At 40.2% G+C, this 17,446-nt stretch overlaps 1 protein-coding gene across 2 annotated transcripts in view; it reads left to right on the top strand.

Annotated features, from left to right (window-relative positions):
• Positions 1-2,933: 2,933 nt before the first annotated feature.
• BRD7 (bromodomain containing 7) overlaps positions 2,934-17,446 on the top strand; it is a 28,190-nt gene continuing 13,677 nt past the window's right edge. Inside the window, exons 1-7 of one of the 2 annotated variants that reach the window (XM_067550780.1) lie at positions 2,934-3,054; positions 4,418-4,626; positions 7,425-7,557; positions 7,939-7,996; positions 9,051-9,195; positions 12,103-12,213; positions 16,538-16,722. In XM_067550780.1, the coding sequence (XP_067406881.1) occupies positions 3,006-3,054; positions 4,418-4,626; positions 7,425-7,557; positions 7,939-7,996; positions 9,051-9,195; positions 12,103-12,213; positions 16,538-16,722 (890 nt within the window). In that variant the 5' untranslated portion in view covers positions 2,934-3,005. Of the gene's footprint in view, positions 3,139-4,417; positions 4,627-7,424; positions 7,558-7,938; positions 7,997-9,050; positions 9,196-12,102; positions 12,214-16,537; positions 16,723-17,446 lie in introns of both variants that reach the window. The other variant, XM_067550776.1, reaches the window with a different exon arrangement.

Genomic DNA, 17,446 nt, shown 5'->3' with positions numbered 1-17,446 from the left:
TCAATGGCCCCTGCCTGTGGAGAATGGTGGCACAATTTGAAATTTGTTTTCCCCATGTACCTGCATTTACGCCCCAAGTGAGCATCCACCCAGAACCTAGACCTACTTGTATGGTCTTGCCCCCCCAAAACTCACCATTCTCAGGCTGATCAAGGAGCTGTACTTTGCACAGGGGGACAGTGAGAATGAGGTGTGTTTCACAGTGATTCATGTGTACTGTTAGGGCACTCACACTAATTTTTTTTTTCATTGTTTCTTGTTCTTACACAGATGTGACCTTCACAGCCAAGGCCCCTATGCCTGCGGACCACCTATGACTGATAAGGAAGTGACCCGGAGCAGCACGGAGATGTTCCAGGAACTCCTCCTGTCCTCTGAGGTGTCCAAAAGAGAGAAAAGAGCATCTCAGAAGATGAACAGACAGGAATGGAAGGAAAACCAGGAGAGAATTTAAGCTGGCCATGAGCGAATAATCAAGCCCATGGAGGATCAGACAGAGCTTCTAAAGACAATAGTGTCGTTGCTGACACAGTTCATGCAAGTTCATCCCACCCTCCCCCACCCTCAGCCACAACAGAACTTCTTCTCCTGCACTCCACCAACTCCCCCCACTCATTCCTACCAAAGTCACGGACCGTCTCGCTACCCCATCCCCCTTCATTCAACCCTCTCAGACAGCTATGAGAACCACAGCTGGACTTACATGCAGCTCTCATAGCTGGCACTGCCACCCCACTACTTTCCCCCCTCTAGGATTTGTTTGCGTTGTGTGCTGTTTTGTGTTTAATAATAAAAGTAAGCTCTCAAACAAGAAGCACTCTTTATTTATGTGTTGAGCATGATATGTGCCGCCGACACACTTGTACAGCTATATAGCCGTCATAGAATGTCATCGCACATTTTCAAAAAAGCAACTGACGGGTTCTCATGGTCAAAATGGGCCCCCAGTGTCTCCCTTATGCATATGGCCCTTCATTGTGCCCCTCTAATACCCCTGGCATCTGGCTGCTCATATTCAGATGCAAGGCGATCTGCCTCTATGGTCTACCCAGGGACAAACTTCTCACCCTTAGCTTAACATAAATTATGGAGCACATAGCAGGCTGCTATATCCACAAGAATATTGTCCTCATTTAAGTTCAGCCTGACATAAAGGCATCTCCAGTGCGCCTTTAACCTGCCAAATGCACATTCAACAGTCATTTGGCACCTGCTCAGCCTGTTATTGAAGCACTCCTTGCTGTTGTCTAGGTTGCCAGTGTAAGGTTTCATGAACCATGGCATTAGTGAGTAGGCTGGGTCTCCCAGGATCACTATGGGCATCTCAACATCCCCTACTGGAATCTTTTCATCTGGAAAAAAAGTTCTTGCTTGTAGCTTCCAGTACAAGCCAGTGTTCCTGAAGATACAAACATCATGCACCTTTCCTGTCCAACCTACGTTGAGGTCAGTGAAACACCCACGGTGATCCACAAGCGCCTGGAGTACCATAGAGAAGTACACCTTCCTATTGATGTACTCCATCACAAGATGGTCTGGTGCCAAAATTGGGATATGCATGCCATCTATTGCACCGTCACAGTTAGGGAACCCATTGCTGTGAAGCCATCCACTATTTCACGCACATTGCCCAGAGTCACAGTCCCTCGCAGCAGAATGCGATTAATGGCCCTGCACACTTGTGATAACACAGCTTCAACAGTGGACTTGCTGACTCCAAACTGATTAGCGACTGACCGGTAGCAGTCTGGAGTTGCCAGCTTCCACACAGTGATTGCCACATGCTTCTCCACCAAGAAGGCAGCTCTCATTCTGATGTCCTTGCACCACAGGGCAGGTGCCAGCTCTGCATAGAGTTCCATGAAGGTGGCTTTGCTCGTCATCCCAGACCTGCAGAACAATGCGATCCCACCACTCAGTGCTTGTATCACACGCCCAGAAGCGGCAGTTCACCATGTGCAGATGCTCCATGAATGACAACAGTAATGAGGTGCTGTTGGTCTGCACGTCATTCTGCAGGTCAGGCTCCTCAGATTCCTTTTCCAATTTGGAGCTCATGGTGTAGTGCGCGACCAGCCACGATGTGTTCAGAACGCTGAAAGCAACAGTGGAGCGTAGTGCAGGATCTATCCTTTCAGATAGCGATGAGGGGCGTGCAGTAAACGGCAGGGAGCCGTTGAAAAAATGGCGCGAGTCGCTGCCAGCAATGCAATGAACGACAGCATGGAAACGCAGTGCACCATGGCACGCAGCACCCATGCTGCTCCGTGCTCCTCTCCCCCACCCCACAATTCCTAGTGGCAGAAGCTGCGGAGTTGCACCACGATTCACTGCTCTCACTGTCGCTATCACAGCACCAAGTGGGGAACGCCTCGTTTGCGACAAAATGAGTGCTGTGTGGCCGGGCGCCAGCGCTGTAATCATAGCGCTTTTCTTATCACCCAAAGAACGTGGATCCACAAAACTTTCCAGTGCAGACAAGGCCCAAGAGAGGGGAGCGGAGCCGGGCTGGGCACGGCCCCGGCGCCCACGTGCGGCGACATGTGTCGGGAGGCGCAGGCGGCGCCTACCTCGGCTTGCTGCAGTGCAGGGGCGGGACTCCCGGAGCTCTGCAGTGCAGCGCCGCCGCCGCGTCCCGGCAGCCTGGTTGAATGATTATTGACGAGAGCTGCCCGGCCCCCGCTGCTCCCTTGGCCGGCGGCTGCAGCCGCTGCAGGGGCCGGTCACATCCTCACAGTTCTTCAGCTGCCTCCCTCCCACGGGAGTGGCTGGGCCGAGCGCGAGGCGCGGAGCCACAGACGGACGGACAGACCCCCAGAGCGCGGAGCGGTGGGCGCTGCGCCAGGCGGCCGCCAGGGGGCGCCGCTCGCCATCGCTCTCGCGCGCTGTGCGCTGCCGGGTGCCCCTCTTACCGCGCGCGCGCACGGGCGGACTCGGCGGCGTCCCCGGGGCGACCGAGGAGAGGCCTGGCTGGGGAGCGGGCGCGGGGCCGGCCGCGGGGCGCCATGGGCAAGAAGCACAAGAAGCACAAGTCCGACAAGCACCCGTATGAAGGTGACGCGCCGCCCGGCCCCGGCCAGAGAGGCTGGGGGCGTCGGGGGCAGAAAGGCGGCGCTCCCGCAGTGTGGGGGAGGGGTGGTGAGTGAGGCGGGGGTGTGGATTGGGGGGGGGGCTAGTGGGGAGGCGGGGGAGCGTGTTGGGGGGGGGTGATGCTGGGGTGGTCGGTCTGTCTGTCTGTCTGTCCTTTATGGTCAGTGGCTTCATTGAGGCTCCACATTGCAAATACGTTTAGCGTCCTGCGTCCAGAGCATCTTCCCGCAGGAGCTCTGGGGGGGTCTCGGCTGGGCGCAAAAGGGTCTGGTTTTCTGTTGGAGAGGAACCGATGGTCGCTTGTTGTGTATTAGCCCAGGCAGCTGACAAGTGTGGCTGTGGTCCCAGTTTTGTTACCGAGCGGACTGGTCATGCCACGACAACGCGTTCTCAGACCGGTCGCAGAAAGTCCGCTGCTTGCCCGGTTGGTAGCATGCACATCGTATCCTTTTTTGGGAGAGTCACAAACTGGGCATTGAGTAGGGACAACACAAACACATTCTTCCATCAGTGTCCCAGCTAGCGCTGCTCGGCGAGGTGAGTTACCTATGCCAATGGGAGAACTTTCCCCATTGGTGCAGGTAGTGTCTCTGCTGAAGGGCACCACTGGAGCATTTTCAGTGTAGACATCCTTTAGTGGTAGAGACTCCCCATGCAGAGAGAAAAGAAAGGGGGTGGGGGAAACCCATTTGAAAATAAGATATGACAGGTGCCTAAATTTTGATCTGGGCCTAACTGCCTTCCTCATGCCGATTGAAATCGTTGGGAGATCTGCCCTTGGACTTCAGTGGATTTAGAGTCAAGACATAATGCATTTTTGTTTTGGAACTTGTTACCTGAACATTATTCTACTTTAAAACACTGTAGTAAGTTTTATCTGGAATTATTTTTGGTTTGACTTAATTTGTAGGAAATATAACGATTTTAGTAAAGACCCAGAGGAGTGCTAGATTTACCAAACCAGATCTGATCATCTGTGCCCCTAGATCTAGTTTGCCTTTGTCGGTGGCTAACATCTAGTGAGTATGAAAAAGGGAAAAACGTCCACAATGTCATAGTGAACTGTGCAATGCTGTATAGGAGGTGGGGGAATCATTCCTGGTGTAAACTGATTCTCACAGAAGCCATGGGACGTGAGCCTTGGTCCCTATACTGCACTTGGCAGCTTCTAATTGTAATTTCATTTTGATTAATTATAGACCCATTCAGGAATAGTTTTGTAATGTCAGAAATAGATATTGGAACAACTATCCAAAATGACTAAATAAGAGCATGTTCTCTGTTTTCTAAGCATTAATCATGTTTCTCATTTCATTGATGCTTTAAGAATATGTAGAAAAACCTTTAAAGCTGGTACTGAAAGTGGGAGGAAGTGAAGTCACTGAACTCTCTACTGGAAGCTCAGGACATGATTCAAGTCTCTACGAAGACAAAAGTGAACATGAAAAACACAAAGACAGGAAAAGGAAAAAGAGAAAGAAAGGAGAAAAACAGATTCCTGGAGAGGAAAAGGAAAAAAGAAAGAGAAAAGTAAAGGTAGCTACTGTTACATTATGTACTTTAGTGCTAAAAGCTTCACCGTGCCAAATATCTAGGTCAGTAAGGAGAACAGTTAAATCATTAAATGACTTGCCAGTTTTGGGCAGATTTTAGGATCAGGTCCTCTAGATTACCAGTAATTTGGACAAAGATGAACGCAATTTATGCTTCTGTCTGAATAATTTAGATTTCAAAACATTCATGTTTTGCTGATTTGCCCTCCCATCCACTCCCCAAACTAGTTAGATCAGAAGAATGTGAATCTTGGCTATAGGAAATTATTTTTCTCATCTTCATTAAAATGTTGTCCAGCATAATGACAATGAAACAAAGAATAGTTTCTTGTTCACTTTGAATTAATGAGTAAATCCAAAGCACAATATTCCAATCATACAAAACAATATAAAGACCTTATTATACATTTCCTAAATAAGAGAGAATACCATCTGCTCCAGGGGTTCTCAGCCTGGGAGGTCAAGTCTTTATGACTATAATTTAAATAAGTGTTTTAGCCCTTATAGTTGTGGACAATATCAAAAATATGGAAAGAGTGTAAAATGATACATTTATGCCTGTCTGAATCTCCCAACAGCCCTAAAACAGTTGCTCTAAGTGAAATGAACTGCGTCTTTCATCTTAATCAAAACCCTGTCCGCTGTAGTTCTGTGGCCATAGAAATTGCTATTTTGTTGCAGCTAGGGGCCCAGTATTTTGTTTTGTCTCTTTGCTCTGCTGAGACGTGCTTATAGTTTCATCTTGCTCTCCAGCTTCCCACTACAGAGGTTAGCTGCCCTGTCCGTTATGTTACAAGGCAAGCTGCCCTGTTGTCCCCTCTCTTGGTCAGTGCTCCACCACAGGTGATAAGCCTCAAGTTTGCATCTCTCTTGCAGTGAAATCATGAGATTCCCCCATTTTTGGACCAGGATCTTGGTCATAGACCCCTGTATATTAACCATGATTACCTCAGCAGGCCCGGCTTAGGTTCAGTACTTGCAGTTCTGCTCTCCGAGTCCTGTGACCAGCTGTTTATACAGAATGACTGTACAGCTTTTTCAAAACATAGTATTGTTTAATCTTTACAGTAGGAACACTCCATAGTACACGAGAACAAGGATTTAAAAACAACAAAATAGTATATATACAGGTCTGTACATAGTTTACTATCCCTCTTATGTTATCCACGTAGGCCCAGCTTATTCATAATTCCCTCTTCATATTCTCTTTGTCTCCCCCTGGACATCCCTAGACAAATTACCCCCTCCCTGTCTAGTGTCATTTTGATCTTGAAGCTTTTTAACCTTGTAAGAGCCAGGTTGGTAGACAATTAATAGTCCAGTCATTGTTGCCATGAGGACCTTGAAGTGGTTTTCCTGTTATGTATCTTATCTCTAGTCATTGTTTTGTTTCCTGCTGGTTTTTCCTACTAACCCCTCTTTTACTTAACTCCTTAGACAAAAATTCCTTTACAGCTATTTGACAGTCATGTAGCATAGCATATATAGTGTTCATAAATTAATTTAGAGCAGCCCCACATCCTCAGTTTGTCAATCATCCTGCAGTGCTCTTTTTTTTTAAATTGGTGAGAGGGATCCTTGCTAGAAGGGCAAGGGGTAGTCAACATCTTAGCACTGTTTGTTTTGGGTACCAGTAGCAAAATGCTTGAGAACCACTGATCTAAGTAAATTAGTGAATGATGGAATTTAAGATCAAAATAAAGTAATTTCGACAATGATCTGCACATACTGATGAACTAATATAAATTGAAGATTAAAAATACTTTGCCTCATTGAAGTCCATTTCTTTGACATGATGCAAAGGAATTTGTTGGTCCTCCATATTAGAGTCCTGTGCTGCATTATTGTTTTAATTCTGTTTCTGCCCCGCAGTATCCACTCCCACCTTGTTTCTTGCATTTTTATCTTGCCCCCATCTGCAAAAACATTAGACCTCAAAAGAGACCAATTCCCCCATGCTACTAAAAAAACAAAACAAAAAACACCCAACCCCTGGTCAGTTAATATATGTTTAAAAAAAAAAAAAGGAATTCAGACAATTTTTACATGGTAAACTGATGAGAGATTGTGTTTTCCCACAAATTACTGTAGTCTGTCTTTTTTTGCCCACTCAAAACTGTCTGCAACAAAGTCTGCTATAGCTGCTTCTGCAATTCTGGCAGCACGCCCTGTGGGACTCGTGGGATCCCAGTCCTGTTGCAAGGCTCTACTTTATATCCAAGAGTTATTCCAGTTTCACTTTACTCTTACCTTGCACAGGTGATCAGGGGACAGGATTCAGGGTATTATAAAATGTTAGTTCCAAACTATGGAATTTAAATAGACAAGTAGCTTTACATCTCAGATGTGCATGATTGCACAGATGATATTGAAATACGGGCAGATTTAAGGCTGCTAGGGGCTGGGGGGTTGAGTGTAACTGTAATTCTCAATTTTCTGGCTTTCTAATTGCTTTTAATGAACTAGTGTGTTTCTTTCCAAAAGCTTAGCCTTAGATTTAAAGATTTTTTTGTGGGGCTTCCATGGGGAGAATTCTTTGTGTAGGAAGGTGCTCCTGTCACTCATGTAAAATGACTCACTCTAAATACTAATTCAGATAGAATAATTCAACTATCTTCCAGCAGGTGGAGACAGTACATTAAGTTCACACATGCCTTTAGAAACATGAAATCTTGGCATTCTTGTACTTTGTTTCCACTCTTGAGTAATCTAAACAGAGCATTATTTAGCCAACAATAATGCCCTTTCTACAACATGGCTGAAATATCTTTCTCTTTCTAGGAGGATAAAAAGAAGCGAGATCGGGAACATGCTGAAAGTGAGGGGGGAGAAAGAGAACTGAAATGTCAGACTCCTGTGAGACTGGAATTGCCACCAGAGAAACCACTGGCGAGTAGTTTAGCAAAACAAGAAGGTAGAAATAATTAATTAATTTGTCTGGTTGAGTTGCTTTTGAAGCTGAAATTGGTTCTTCATTAAAGCTGAATACTAATCACCTTCTACAGGACATTATTTTTTAAGTCTAAAAATGGCTGAACTTTGAAATACTACTACGGTGGCATTTTCAAAATGAGGTGCATTGCTTGTATATGAGCATCACTACAGTGCTTAATAAAACTAATTAGGAAGGTAACCCACCTACTCTGTTTCTACTGTGCATTTAAGGCAATAAAATCAATATTTTACAGAATGCTCTAATGCATGGCAGTTTTGTAAAGTCAGATGTTAATCTTTGGACATTTCATTTTTCTTTATAATTGTTCCTTTTTTCCCCATCTTACTTTTTCCCCCCTAGAAGTGGAACAAACACCACTTCAAGAAGCTTTGAATCAACTCGTTAGACAGCTGCAGAGGTGAGTACCTGCTCTATCAGTTTCCAGGGCTATGAAATGGAAGTTGCTAAAGGGTGTAGTAGCTTTGAAAATGTTTAAATTTGTGGCCTATTTATAAGCGTGGTCAATTTTAAAGTGCTTGATAAATATTTTGCCTGGCAGCAGCAGTACTACAAACTGTCAAGCATTCCCATATCAGCATTTTATTTGCTTTTATTGGCTATTTGTAGGATATTCTATAAAGAAGACATACTTTGAGTGAACCTCCTTTTCTTGGTAATATCACCTATACATTTTAGGATTACAGCTGCATACAAATATTCAAAAGTGAGGGGGAATTTATATGGCTATTTTATAAATTTAACTACCAATAACAGAATATCATATTGCATGGTCATTTCTCCTCAGACTTACACTTCCTTTTAAATACCTTCAGTTATCAAGTTTTAATTAGTTTTAAAACCTATTAAAAGGAAACAGCATGGGAAATATACTAAACTCACCACAATAATGTGTCCCTTGTATGTCATAAAATATTTGTTTTCAGAGAAATGCAAGAGTTTTTAATTATCATTCTGCCAAAATTATAACCTCATTTAACTGAATAAACATTTGTTTAGTCTCAACCTTTAAAGTAAAAAAGTAAATGCACGTATAAATTAATGACTTTCTAAAGCGTACAGTGTTCCCCTCCTCTTTCAACAAGTGAGCATCTTTTCAAATAAGAAATTGATTCCCAGGCAGTTTTGTTACCATTTGTTAAGTTTTGCAGAAAGGACCAAATCAAGCATAAATATATCTTAATTTAAGCCTTCTCTATCTGATATACTGTATATCTATCGCTGAGTGTGGGAGAGAGATTCACTATGCCCGGCTTGCAAATGTGAAGATGATGGGAGAGAGCTAGCTTTGTTAACCACCCTAAATTCTCAGGTTTTCTTCCATTCTCCCAAACTCAGAGTTAGAGCTATAGTATATCTAACTTAGTCTTCTCTCTTTTATTTAATTCCAAGCTCAGTATGTTCTTTGTTATAAAAATGAAATATTAAAAGAGCCTCTTTTCATATCTTAACAGAAAAGATCCAAGTGCTTTCTTTTCATTTCCTGTGACTGACTTTATTGCTCCCGGCTACTCCATGATCATTAAACACCCAATGGATTTTAGTACCATGAAAGAGAAGATCAAGAACAATGGTTACCAGTCCATAGAAGAATTAAAGGTGTTTATAATTTATATTTTTGCTACAGAGAGGGAATAAATGATGACATTTGGAGGTACTAGTAATTGCATTATACAGGATTATTCCATCTTTTATTCAGTTTGCCTTAAATGTTCATATTCTATGAATATATGAAGTTGGTAGAAATCAGCACATCTGGCTTTAGAAATATTTTCTATTGACCTTGTTCTGAAGTTCTGAAAATAAAAAGAAATCACACTTCCTGTTTCCAAAAAGTAAACTGGATGGCAAAAACAAATTTGTATGGTACTGGTTAGAATAAGATATCTAAACAAGTTATATATATTTTAATATGATATAACTGGAATCCATTTTCATGAATGATTTGCCCATTGGTCTGAGTGGACTTTTTTTTTTCTATGTCTACTACTTGTAGGATGTAACCAATGAGAGTTCAGAACTGTTGTAATTGGGGTAAATATTTACAGATCCTCTAAGTTATATTAGAATTCAAAATATGCAGTATAGTTGTAGCTCTGTTGATCCCAGGATCTGAGATACACAGTGGATGAGGTAATATCTTTTATTGGACCAATTCTGGTGAGAGAGACAAGCTTTAGAGCCACACCTCTAGAACTCCTCTTCAGGTCTGGGAAAGATACTTCGAGTATTAGAACTGAAGAAGAGCTCTGTGTGTGGCTCAAAAGCTTGTCTCTCTCACCAACAGAAGTTGGTCCAGTAAAGATACAGCCTCACTCACCTTGTCTCAACCCAAAATATAGTATTATATTTTTAAAGTACACAATGTGCAAGTCAGTAGAAAACCAAAACAGTATCTTTTAAAGGAACTTTATTACAGAGTCCAGTGGTTGCTATCAATTTGTCCTTCAGAATTCCTTTTGATGTATTTATTTCAGAATAAAACTGCAAAATTTATAATGGAGTGCATATAACCAGAAAATGTAAGGATTAATATGAATGAACTTGTCATCCTTGCATACCTGTTACTACTTAATCAAATCTTTCCCTCCCCTTCCAACCCCCCAAATGGCAAGTTTAAAAGAAAAACATAATACACATATGGCCCTTCTACTGCTGTTTTCTGTCTGACAAGTATAACCCTGTGATCTCCAGGGAAAGCTGTCTATGCCTGGCATTGCCTTTACCTTCCCATTAATAATAAAGAGGTAGTCAAATGACTGTCAAATTGCTTTGGCCTCAAGAACAAACCTGTCATCTCAAGAAGAGATCAGCTCCACACAGCAGGCCCTGGTGTCTTTGAAGATGTCTAGTGAGTTGGGGAAGAACCTGCCCATTTGTTTGGTACACCTGGGGAACTCTTGTATTCAGTGGAATTCACTGATAAAGAAATCGGTAAAGGATGCTATTTCTGACAGTTGATGTTAAACTCTGGTGTTGCACTGACACTGATTATTTCATGGCTTCTCAGAGTAATTTCGGGATCTATAAATGTCCCAGAATAATTGCTTGTGGGACATAAGATCACTCCCAAAAATATGTATTAACCAAAACACTTGGGACAAATAAGAGCCATAACAGGCATAACGATTGTGAGTAAAGTTGAACTGGCCTCTAGAGAAGGGATTGCAGTGCTACAATGTCTCTTCAGGTCTCCTGTTCCTGCTGAAGAGGATTTTTCCCCTGATGAATCATTGTTAGTTTCCAGTGGCCAACAGTCATAGAAGCTAATTTTGGCAGAATTGAGCCCTAAGGGCTTGATCATGCATTTCATGTACACCAAAACTCCCAGTAGTTTAGGGTGAATAAGGAACGCAGGCTTGGGTCCCAAAACAACAAGCTACAGGTCACCTTTAAGATCAACTGACTTCTTAGTTTGTGCCCCTTTCCTGGAAAACTTTGAGGATATAAAAGATCTTTTGTTCATCAGGATGTGGAGACAATATAGACAGAATCAGTATCACTTTCAGTGTAATATAATATGTTTTACTTTTGTAATGGCACAGAGGGATCATTGTGAAGAACACCAAAACAATCTTTTGTAATAAACAATTTGCTCATTGGTAAGAAAAAATACTCTGTAGCCATTCACCTGCCTGACTGGGTTTAACTGGGGCCCTCAAAGTGGCAATTTCTAACTATAACATGTTTGTAATTTGTGCAGCTAATATGTGGATTGCTGTTATCTGTTTTAATTTTTTTCCAAATATATGTTCTCACTCAGAGCTCTGAAGCTGAAGAAAACATTCCTTTGTTGTTTCAGCTGCTTCAGATTAGTCTGGCACACAGATCTACAGAATCTGTTTCTCACTGCTTTTTGGCTTCTTTGCCTTTCACACACAACTTCACTGATTCATAGTGGAAGATACTTTGTGCCAAAACTTCAGTTTTCATTTCAGCTTTGCCACTCTCTGTAGATGGTTGAGTGGGAGGTCTAGCATATCTATATAGAAAAGTCTGACTTAGTTCATCCTTCCTGTTATTTTTTTGGATACCTTTTGCTAGACTTAGGATTCTGTATTTCTCTTTATCATTGAGATACTCATTGAGGTGTCAGTTGTGTCTCATTAGTAAGTGCAATTCAGTCAGGTATATATGTATTTAAAAACATTGATTTAAGGATTTGGGCCAAGATTTTAAAAATGGGAACTTACATCCATAAGTAAACACTTCAAACAAATGGTCTGATTTTCTTTCAGAAGTCCTGAGCACTCAACAAATCTCATATCAGACTGCTTCTGTGGGTGCCAACATATGGATCTAGACAATTTATCCATATGTTCTGAAAAGTTTGACTTTAATATTTAATTGTTTAAACATCTTTGAAATTGCAACAGGCTTTTTTTTAAAAGCGGTTTGTTACCTTCAGCTCAAGACACCTCTTGTATTACAGTCAATTATTTTAGTATAGCATCCTGTATGATCTGATTTAACTCTCTTTCAAAATTCACTAACTTTTTTGTACAGGACAACTTCAGATTGATGTGCACAAATGCCATGATCTACAACAAACCAGAGACTATTTATTACAAAGCTGCAAAGAAACTACTGCACTCAGGGATGAAAATACTTAGCCAGGTAATGAAAAATTTAAATAAGAAAACTTTGTTTGGTTTGGGATGCGGGTTTTGTCTTTAATTGAAAAACCGAATAGGCTACAGTAAATGAGTTTAATGTTAAGGAGTAGTGGATAGGACTCTGGACTGGTACTTGAGACCTTCTGTTTCTGGTTTATTACTGACCTATCTTCACACATGTAAAGTGGTGAAATTATACTTACCATCTTTTGTAAACCACATTGAGATGAATGGATGTTAAGTGCATTGAAAGAGTGAAGTATTTTTTGTACTTTAACAGTTGCATGAAAATCCTCAAACTTTCTTTTAAAGATGGACTGGAATAATATTTTAAAGGGGTGCAAGATTGCAGAGTCATTTTGGGCCTGATACTGTTAGAAAGGAGCCATTATATTTCTTCCTTTGACATAATTTCTTCATTATAACTTTTTGGTGTAAACAGTTTACTGTTCTCATAAGATACTCTAATTGTAGGGAATTTTTATATGTAACACAAATACTAAATCCTGGATAAATGTTGATTTCATTGGTCAAAACTTTGTTGGTGAGAAGTCTTGCTTTTGTAGTGAAATATATGGGACTTAATATAGGATCCATTTTCATAGAGTTTAACGCCAGAAAGGACCATAAAAATAATTTAATCTGACCTTCTGTATGTCACAGGCCATTACATTTCACCCTTTTACCCTTTTATTGAGCCCAATAACTTGTGTTTGGCTAAAGCATAACTTCCAGAAAGGCATCCAGTCTTGATTTGGAGAATCTAGGAGATGGAGAATCCGACACTTCCCTTGGTAATTTGTTCCAGTAGTTAATCACCCTCACTATTAAAAATTTGTGCCTTATTTCTAATTTAAATTTGTCTGGCTTCAGCTTCCTACCACTTTTTTGTTGTGCTTTCTCCGGTAGACTAACGAGCCCTTTAATACTTAGTATTTTCTCCCTGGGAAAGTACTTACTATAATCAAGTCACCCTCCCCCCCCCCCTTCTTTTTTTAATATGGTAAATAGAGTGAGCTCTTTAGATCTCTCATTCTTAGGCATTTTTGGCAGCCCTCAAATAGTCTTTACCCTCACTATCTTTTCAACATCTTTTTTAAAATGTGGAAACCACACGTATACACAGTAATCCAGTATCAGTCTCAGCAGTACCAGATACAGAAGTAAAATTACCTCCCCACTCCCCTGTTTATACTTCCGTATTGCATATAATAAAGGACAAAATGCATATAGAATAGTTAGGAAAAGCTACTTTGATTTGTATCTACTTCACTTTTATATTTAGAAGAATAGAGTCTCCAAAGCCACCAAAAACTGTTTCACTGTAAAAGACAGATGAAAAGTTTTAAACACGCTTCAACCATTTGTACTGAGATACTGCTTGTCCATTTTAATTCACAATGGGCATACATTTGACAAGTGCACTATCTTTCATAAAAATAAATATCAACCCATTGACTTGAACTTTATACATGTTAAAGGAGAGAATTCCTTATATTTACAGCAGGGGGCACTCTACATGTTTGAGTATGAGATATTATCAGTAGTTAAAATCAGTTTTCTACAATGTACTGATCTTGCAGTTACTCTAGCTACAGTGTTGCCCCTCAGACCTCATGCCAGCAACCAAAATAGCACTTTGGAACATTTGCCGTTTACGTATAGAGGTGACCACGAAAGGAAATTAGTTAGAATCATACAGGTTCTCCTCTATAAGCTTTCAATGTAAAATGCTATTTGCTGCTTTCAGAAAAGGGGGGGAATAAAGAGCAAAAGTGAGCTGAGACAGGAAGATTATTTAACAAACAGCAGCATGAATGGAGATAAATTCAGACATTACTGGGGAGGATATGGGAAGAGAAAAAAGGATGTCAAACAATGGCCTTAATGATGGTGACACACAGCCCTTTTAATTATTATTTTTGTGGGAAATGAGAAAGAGCTAGAAATATTTTTCACCAGATCCAGTGAAACAATTTAATATCTCTGCAGATTGCTCTAAACAAAGTTGTGAGATGTCAGAAGCAAGATAAACTTAAAAAAAAATCTCATTGTTCCCTCCCCAAAACCTGCTAACACTTCCACCATTGCTTCTCCTATATCCCTACTCTGATATTTCCTTGCGCCATTGGCACTCAGACCACGTACCCTTTGCTAAAATCTTGGGTGGGGAAGGTTGACGTTACAATATAAACACACCCTTTAACTTATAAATAGAGAAAAGGAGGTTTTTTTTGCATCCTTGTCACTAGGAACTATGGAAAATTAAGACATTAAATCCATATCAGATACATTATAGATGGATCAGATGGTATGTACCTTAAATATAGAAGTACAGAAATCTAATGTACATGTGTGAATTAAATTAGTATACATAGAACATTAAAAATGGTATTACTTTTGTGCTTTTATTTTGGTATTAGATCTTTTTAGTGCTTTACATTACATTTAGTGCTACCCATTCTGCTGTATTCTTTACAAACACAAAGTAACTGTCCTTGTCCTAAAGAGTCTACAGCTCAGTAGACAAAATAAACCAAGGCTGGGATAGGAAACAGTGGCACAAAGCAATGAAGTTATTTGCCTGAGGTACATCAGGTCAGCAGTAGGTTTCCTGAAGTCTAGTGTCCTATCCACTGGAAAACATTGCCTCTTAAATGAGTGGTGATAAAAAAAATTCTACTTTGAGATTTTCTTAATATAATCTGATTAATAGCTGTTTATGAGAACTATTAAATTACTACATTTGTTTTATTCTGAATAAACTGATTTCCAGTATACAGCAACAAAAAGTTTAACAAAAGATGAGAAAGTCAGGAAATTCAGCACCTTTAAATGGCCTTTTTCTTTCTGCGGCTGATTCTACTCTCTTCATTGTTTTCATTTTTTTAACTTAACGGTCTAGATTATTTCCTTGCTCAAGAGCCCGACCCTTCCTGCATTACTTTTTCTCCTTCTCCACCCTGCATGGGAGGGATTCATCAGCTTACTGAAAAATTAAAAAAAGAAATGGCTCTACTCTTGTTGCAGTTCTTAGAAATGACCCGGAAATAGAAACATCAAAATGTCACTGCTAAAAATCTCTTCCTTTTGTCTACAAAACTAAGCTGTTACACTCAAGCCATAGTAATATAACTGCACAACTTGCATCCTGTGACATTTTATTGTTTTAATGTTCACCTTGGAGATTGGGAGACGTATTCCACTCTCCCATAAATAGTTGGGTGGGGAGAATGGAATAATTTTATTTTGCTGAAGGCAGAAACAGTTCCTGGTTAGTTTCTTGGATGGAACTAATAACAATATGATACCTTATAACAAAACATAAAATTACATAGAAGAACATCCTTTAAGTTTAAGTTTTCAGGTGTTCATTAAACACCAGCTTCTTCACTATTTTCTTTCATAAATGTCTGCAAAATTAATATTAAAAAAACCACATCCTACTTTTGATTCATAAACATAGCTTAACGTTTTGCATAACATGGTTTCCCCAGGCTGAACTAAGCTGATATTTTAATGATGAACACAGGATGTTTAATGTCTTAGGCCTTGTCTACACTTAAAACCGTTTGCGGGTATAGATATCAGAAGACCTGTATAGCCATGCACATCCTCCCCAAAAGGAGAGACAACTCTCTTGCTGGTATAGCTTAAACCAGTTCCCCACTCAGAATAAGCTATATCAGCAAAATGACTTTTATAATTGCATTTACACTAGGGCTTTTGTCAGTACAACTGTATTGGGGTGGTGGTGGTTTGTTTTTTCTAATACTCCTAATCGACAACTATGCCAGTAAAACTTTCTAGTGTAGATCAGGCCTTAGCTAGCTGCAAACACTACATAATTATAAGTAAAATAGCATTCTTAACATGGACTATTATTTTAAAGAAACATCTTGATATAAAATTTAACTGGCCACAGGCATTACTTTGTTATATATGATAACTTTTTGTGGCTTTTGGAATTGCAGGCATCTGTAAACAGAGATAACACTTAAGTACATGTATTTCCTCTTGACCCCTATTCCATGTTTTTCATTATATGGTTCCCATGTAAGTTTGTGAAAATGTAATATTTCTCTACTGAATGCTAACATACTGGAATTGAGTCACACACCATTATTTTAAGTGTCATGCTTCAGTACTGGTGTCAAATAATTTATGAAATACAGTATCCATATTAATCTGTTGACCACTTAATGACCTAATTGTCTTTTCTAGTCTTTTCTGATAGTGTTGAAAGAAAAGCATTTAACTTAAATCTTTGTGAACAAGGTATGAAATGGAGATGTGAAATGAAAACATGCCTTGTATATTTTTAGGAAAGAATACAGAGCCTAAAACAGAGTATAGATTTCATGGCTGACTTGCAGAAAAGCAGGAAGCAAAAAGATAAGATGGACTTGCAGCCAAATGGAGAGGATGACAATGTTCTTGGGAAAGACAAAGATGAATCTATGGAAGCTGACGTCAAAGCCTTCAAAACCCCCAACAAGGAACATAAAAAGTAAAAGTTTTATTTAAGTGATGATTTAAAGTTCTCCACTCTAATTCCATTTAAATGAATTGCTTAGACACTGGTAGACGTGGCCTGTTGCATTTCTGGCACTGTATATGCATCAAGAAACTCTGATTCCTAGTCTCTTGGAAATTACTTTTGTTTTTTCCTCACTTCCTTTTTCTAGACCTTTCCTTTGGCCAAACTAATCATAAGTGTTTTTTCATTTTATAAAAGGTATTCATTTTGAATTATTAGAATAATTCTGCACCGAAACTAACTCGGTTGTTTGAAGATTTTTTTGGATTTTGTCTAATTGTTTTCACTCAAATAATGCCAGTTTGGCACAAGCTGGCAAACTTGACTTTTCAAAGTTTTGATGCACTCTACACAATATGCAGTGCATTGAGAATTCCAGCTGACAACTACTGGCTCTTTTTGCTGTCAATATGTCTTAAACCCTGCAGAGAGTGTGTGTAACAGCAGCAGTTCTACTATATTGAAATATCCATGAATACTTCAAAATATTTGCCAATCAGTGACATTCATCCTTCTGAATGTTGCTATTCAAGATACGACAACATAGCGCCAGCAAATCAGAATTTACACTGTTGTAATAAATGTATCAAAACTATTCCTTTTAGTTTATGTGAATGCAACTGCAAAGCATGGTGGTGTTCCAAACTGGCAAATCTCTAACTGGAGAAACCCGTGTGTAAAGACATCTGTAGTG

The sequence above is a fragment of the Emydura macquarii genome, unplaced genomic scaffold (genome assembly GCF_026122565.2).
Source record: "Emydura macquarii macquarii isolate MOO-44397 ecotype Brisbane River unplaced genomic scaffold, CSIRO-AGI_Emac_v2 contig_295, whole genome shotgun sequence".
Lineage (NCBI taxonomy): Eukaryota > Metazoa > Chordata > Testudines > Chelidae > Emydura > Emydura macquarii.
The sequence above is the reverse complement of the archived record's forward strand: the minus strand, read 5'-3'. Positions and strand labels throughout refer to the sequence as shown.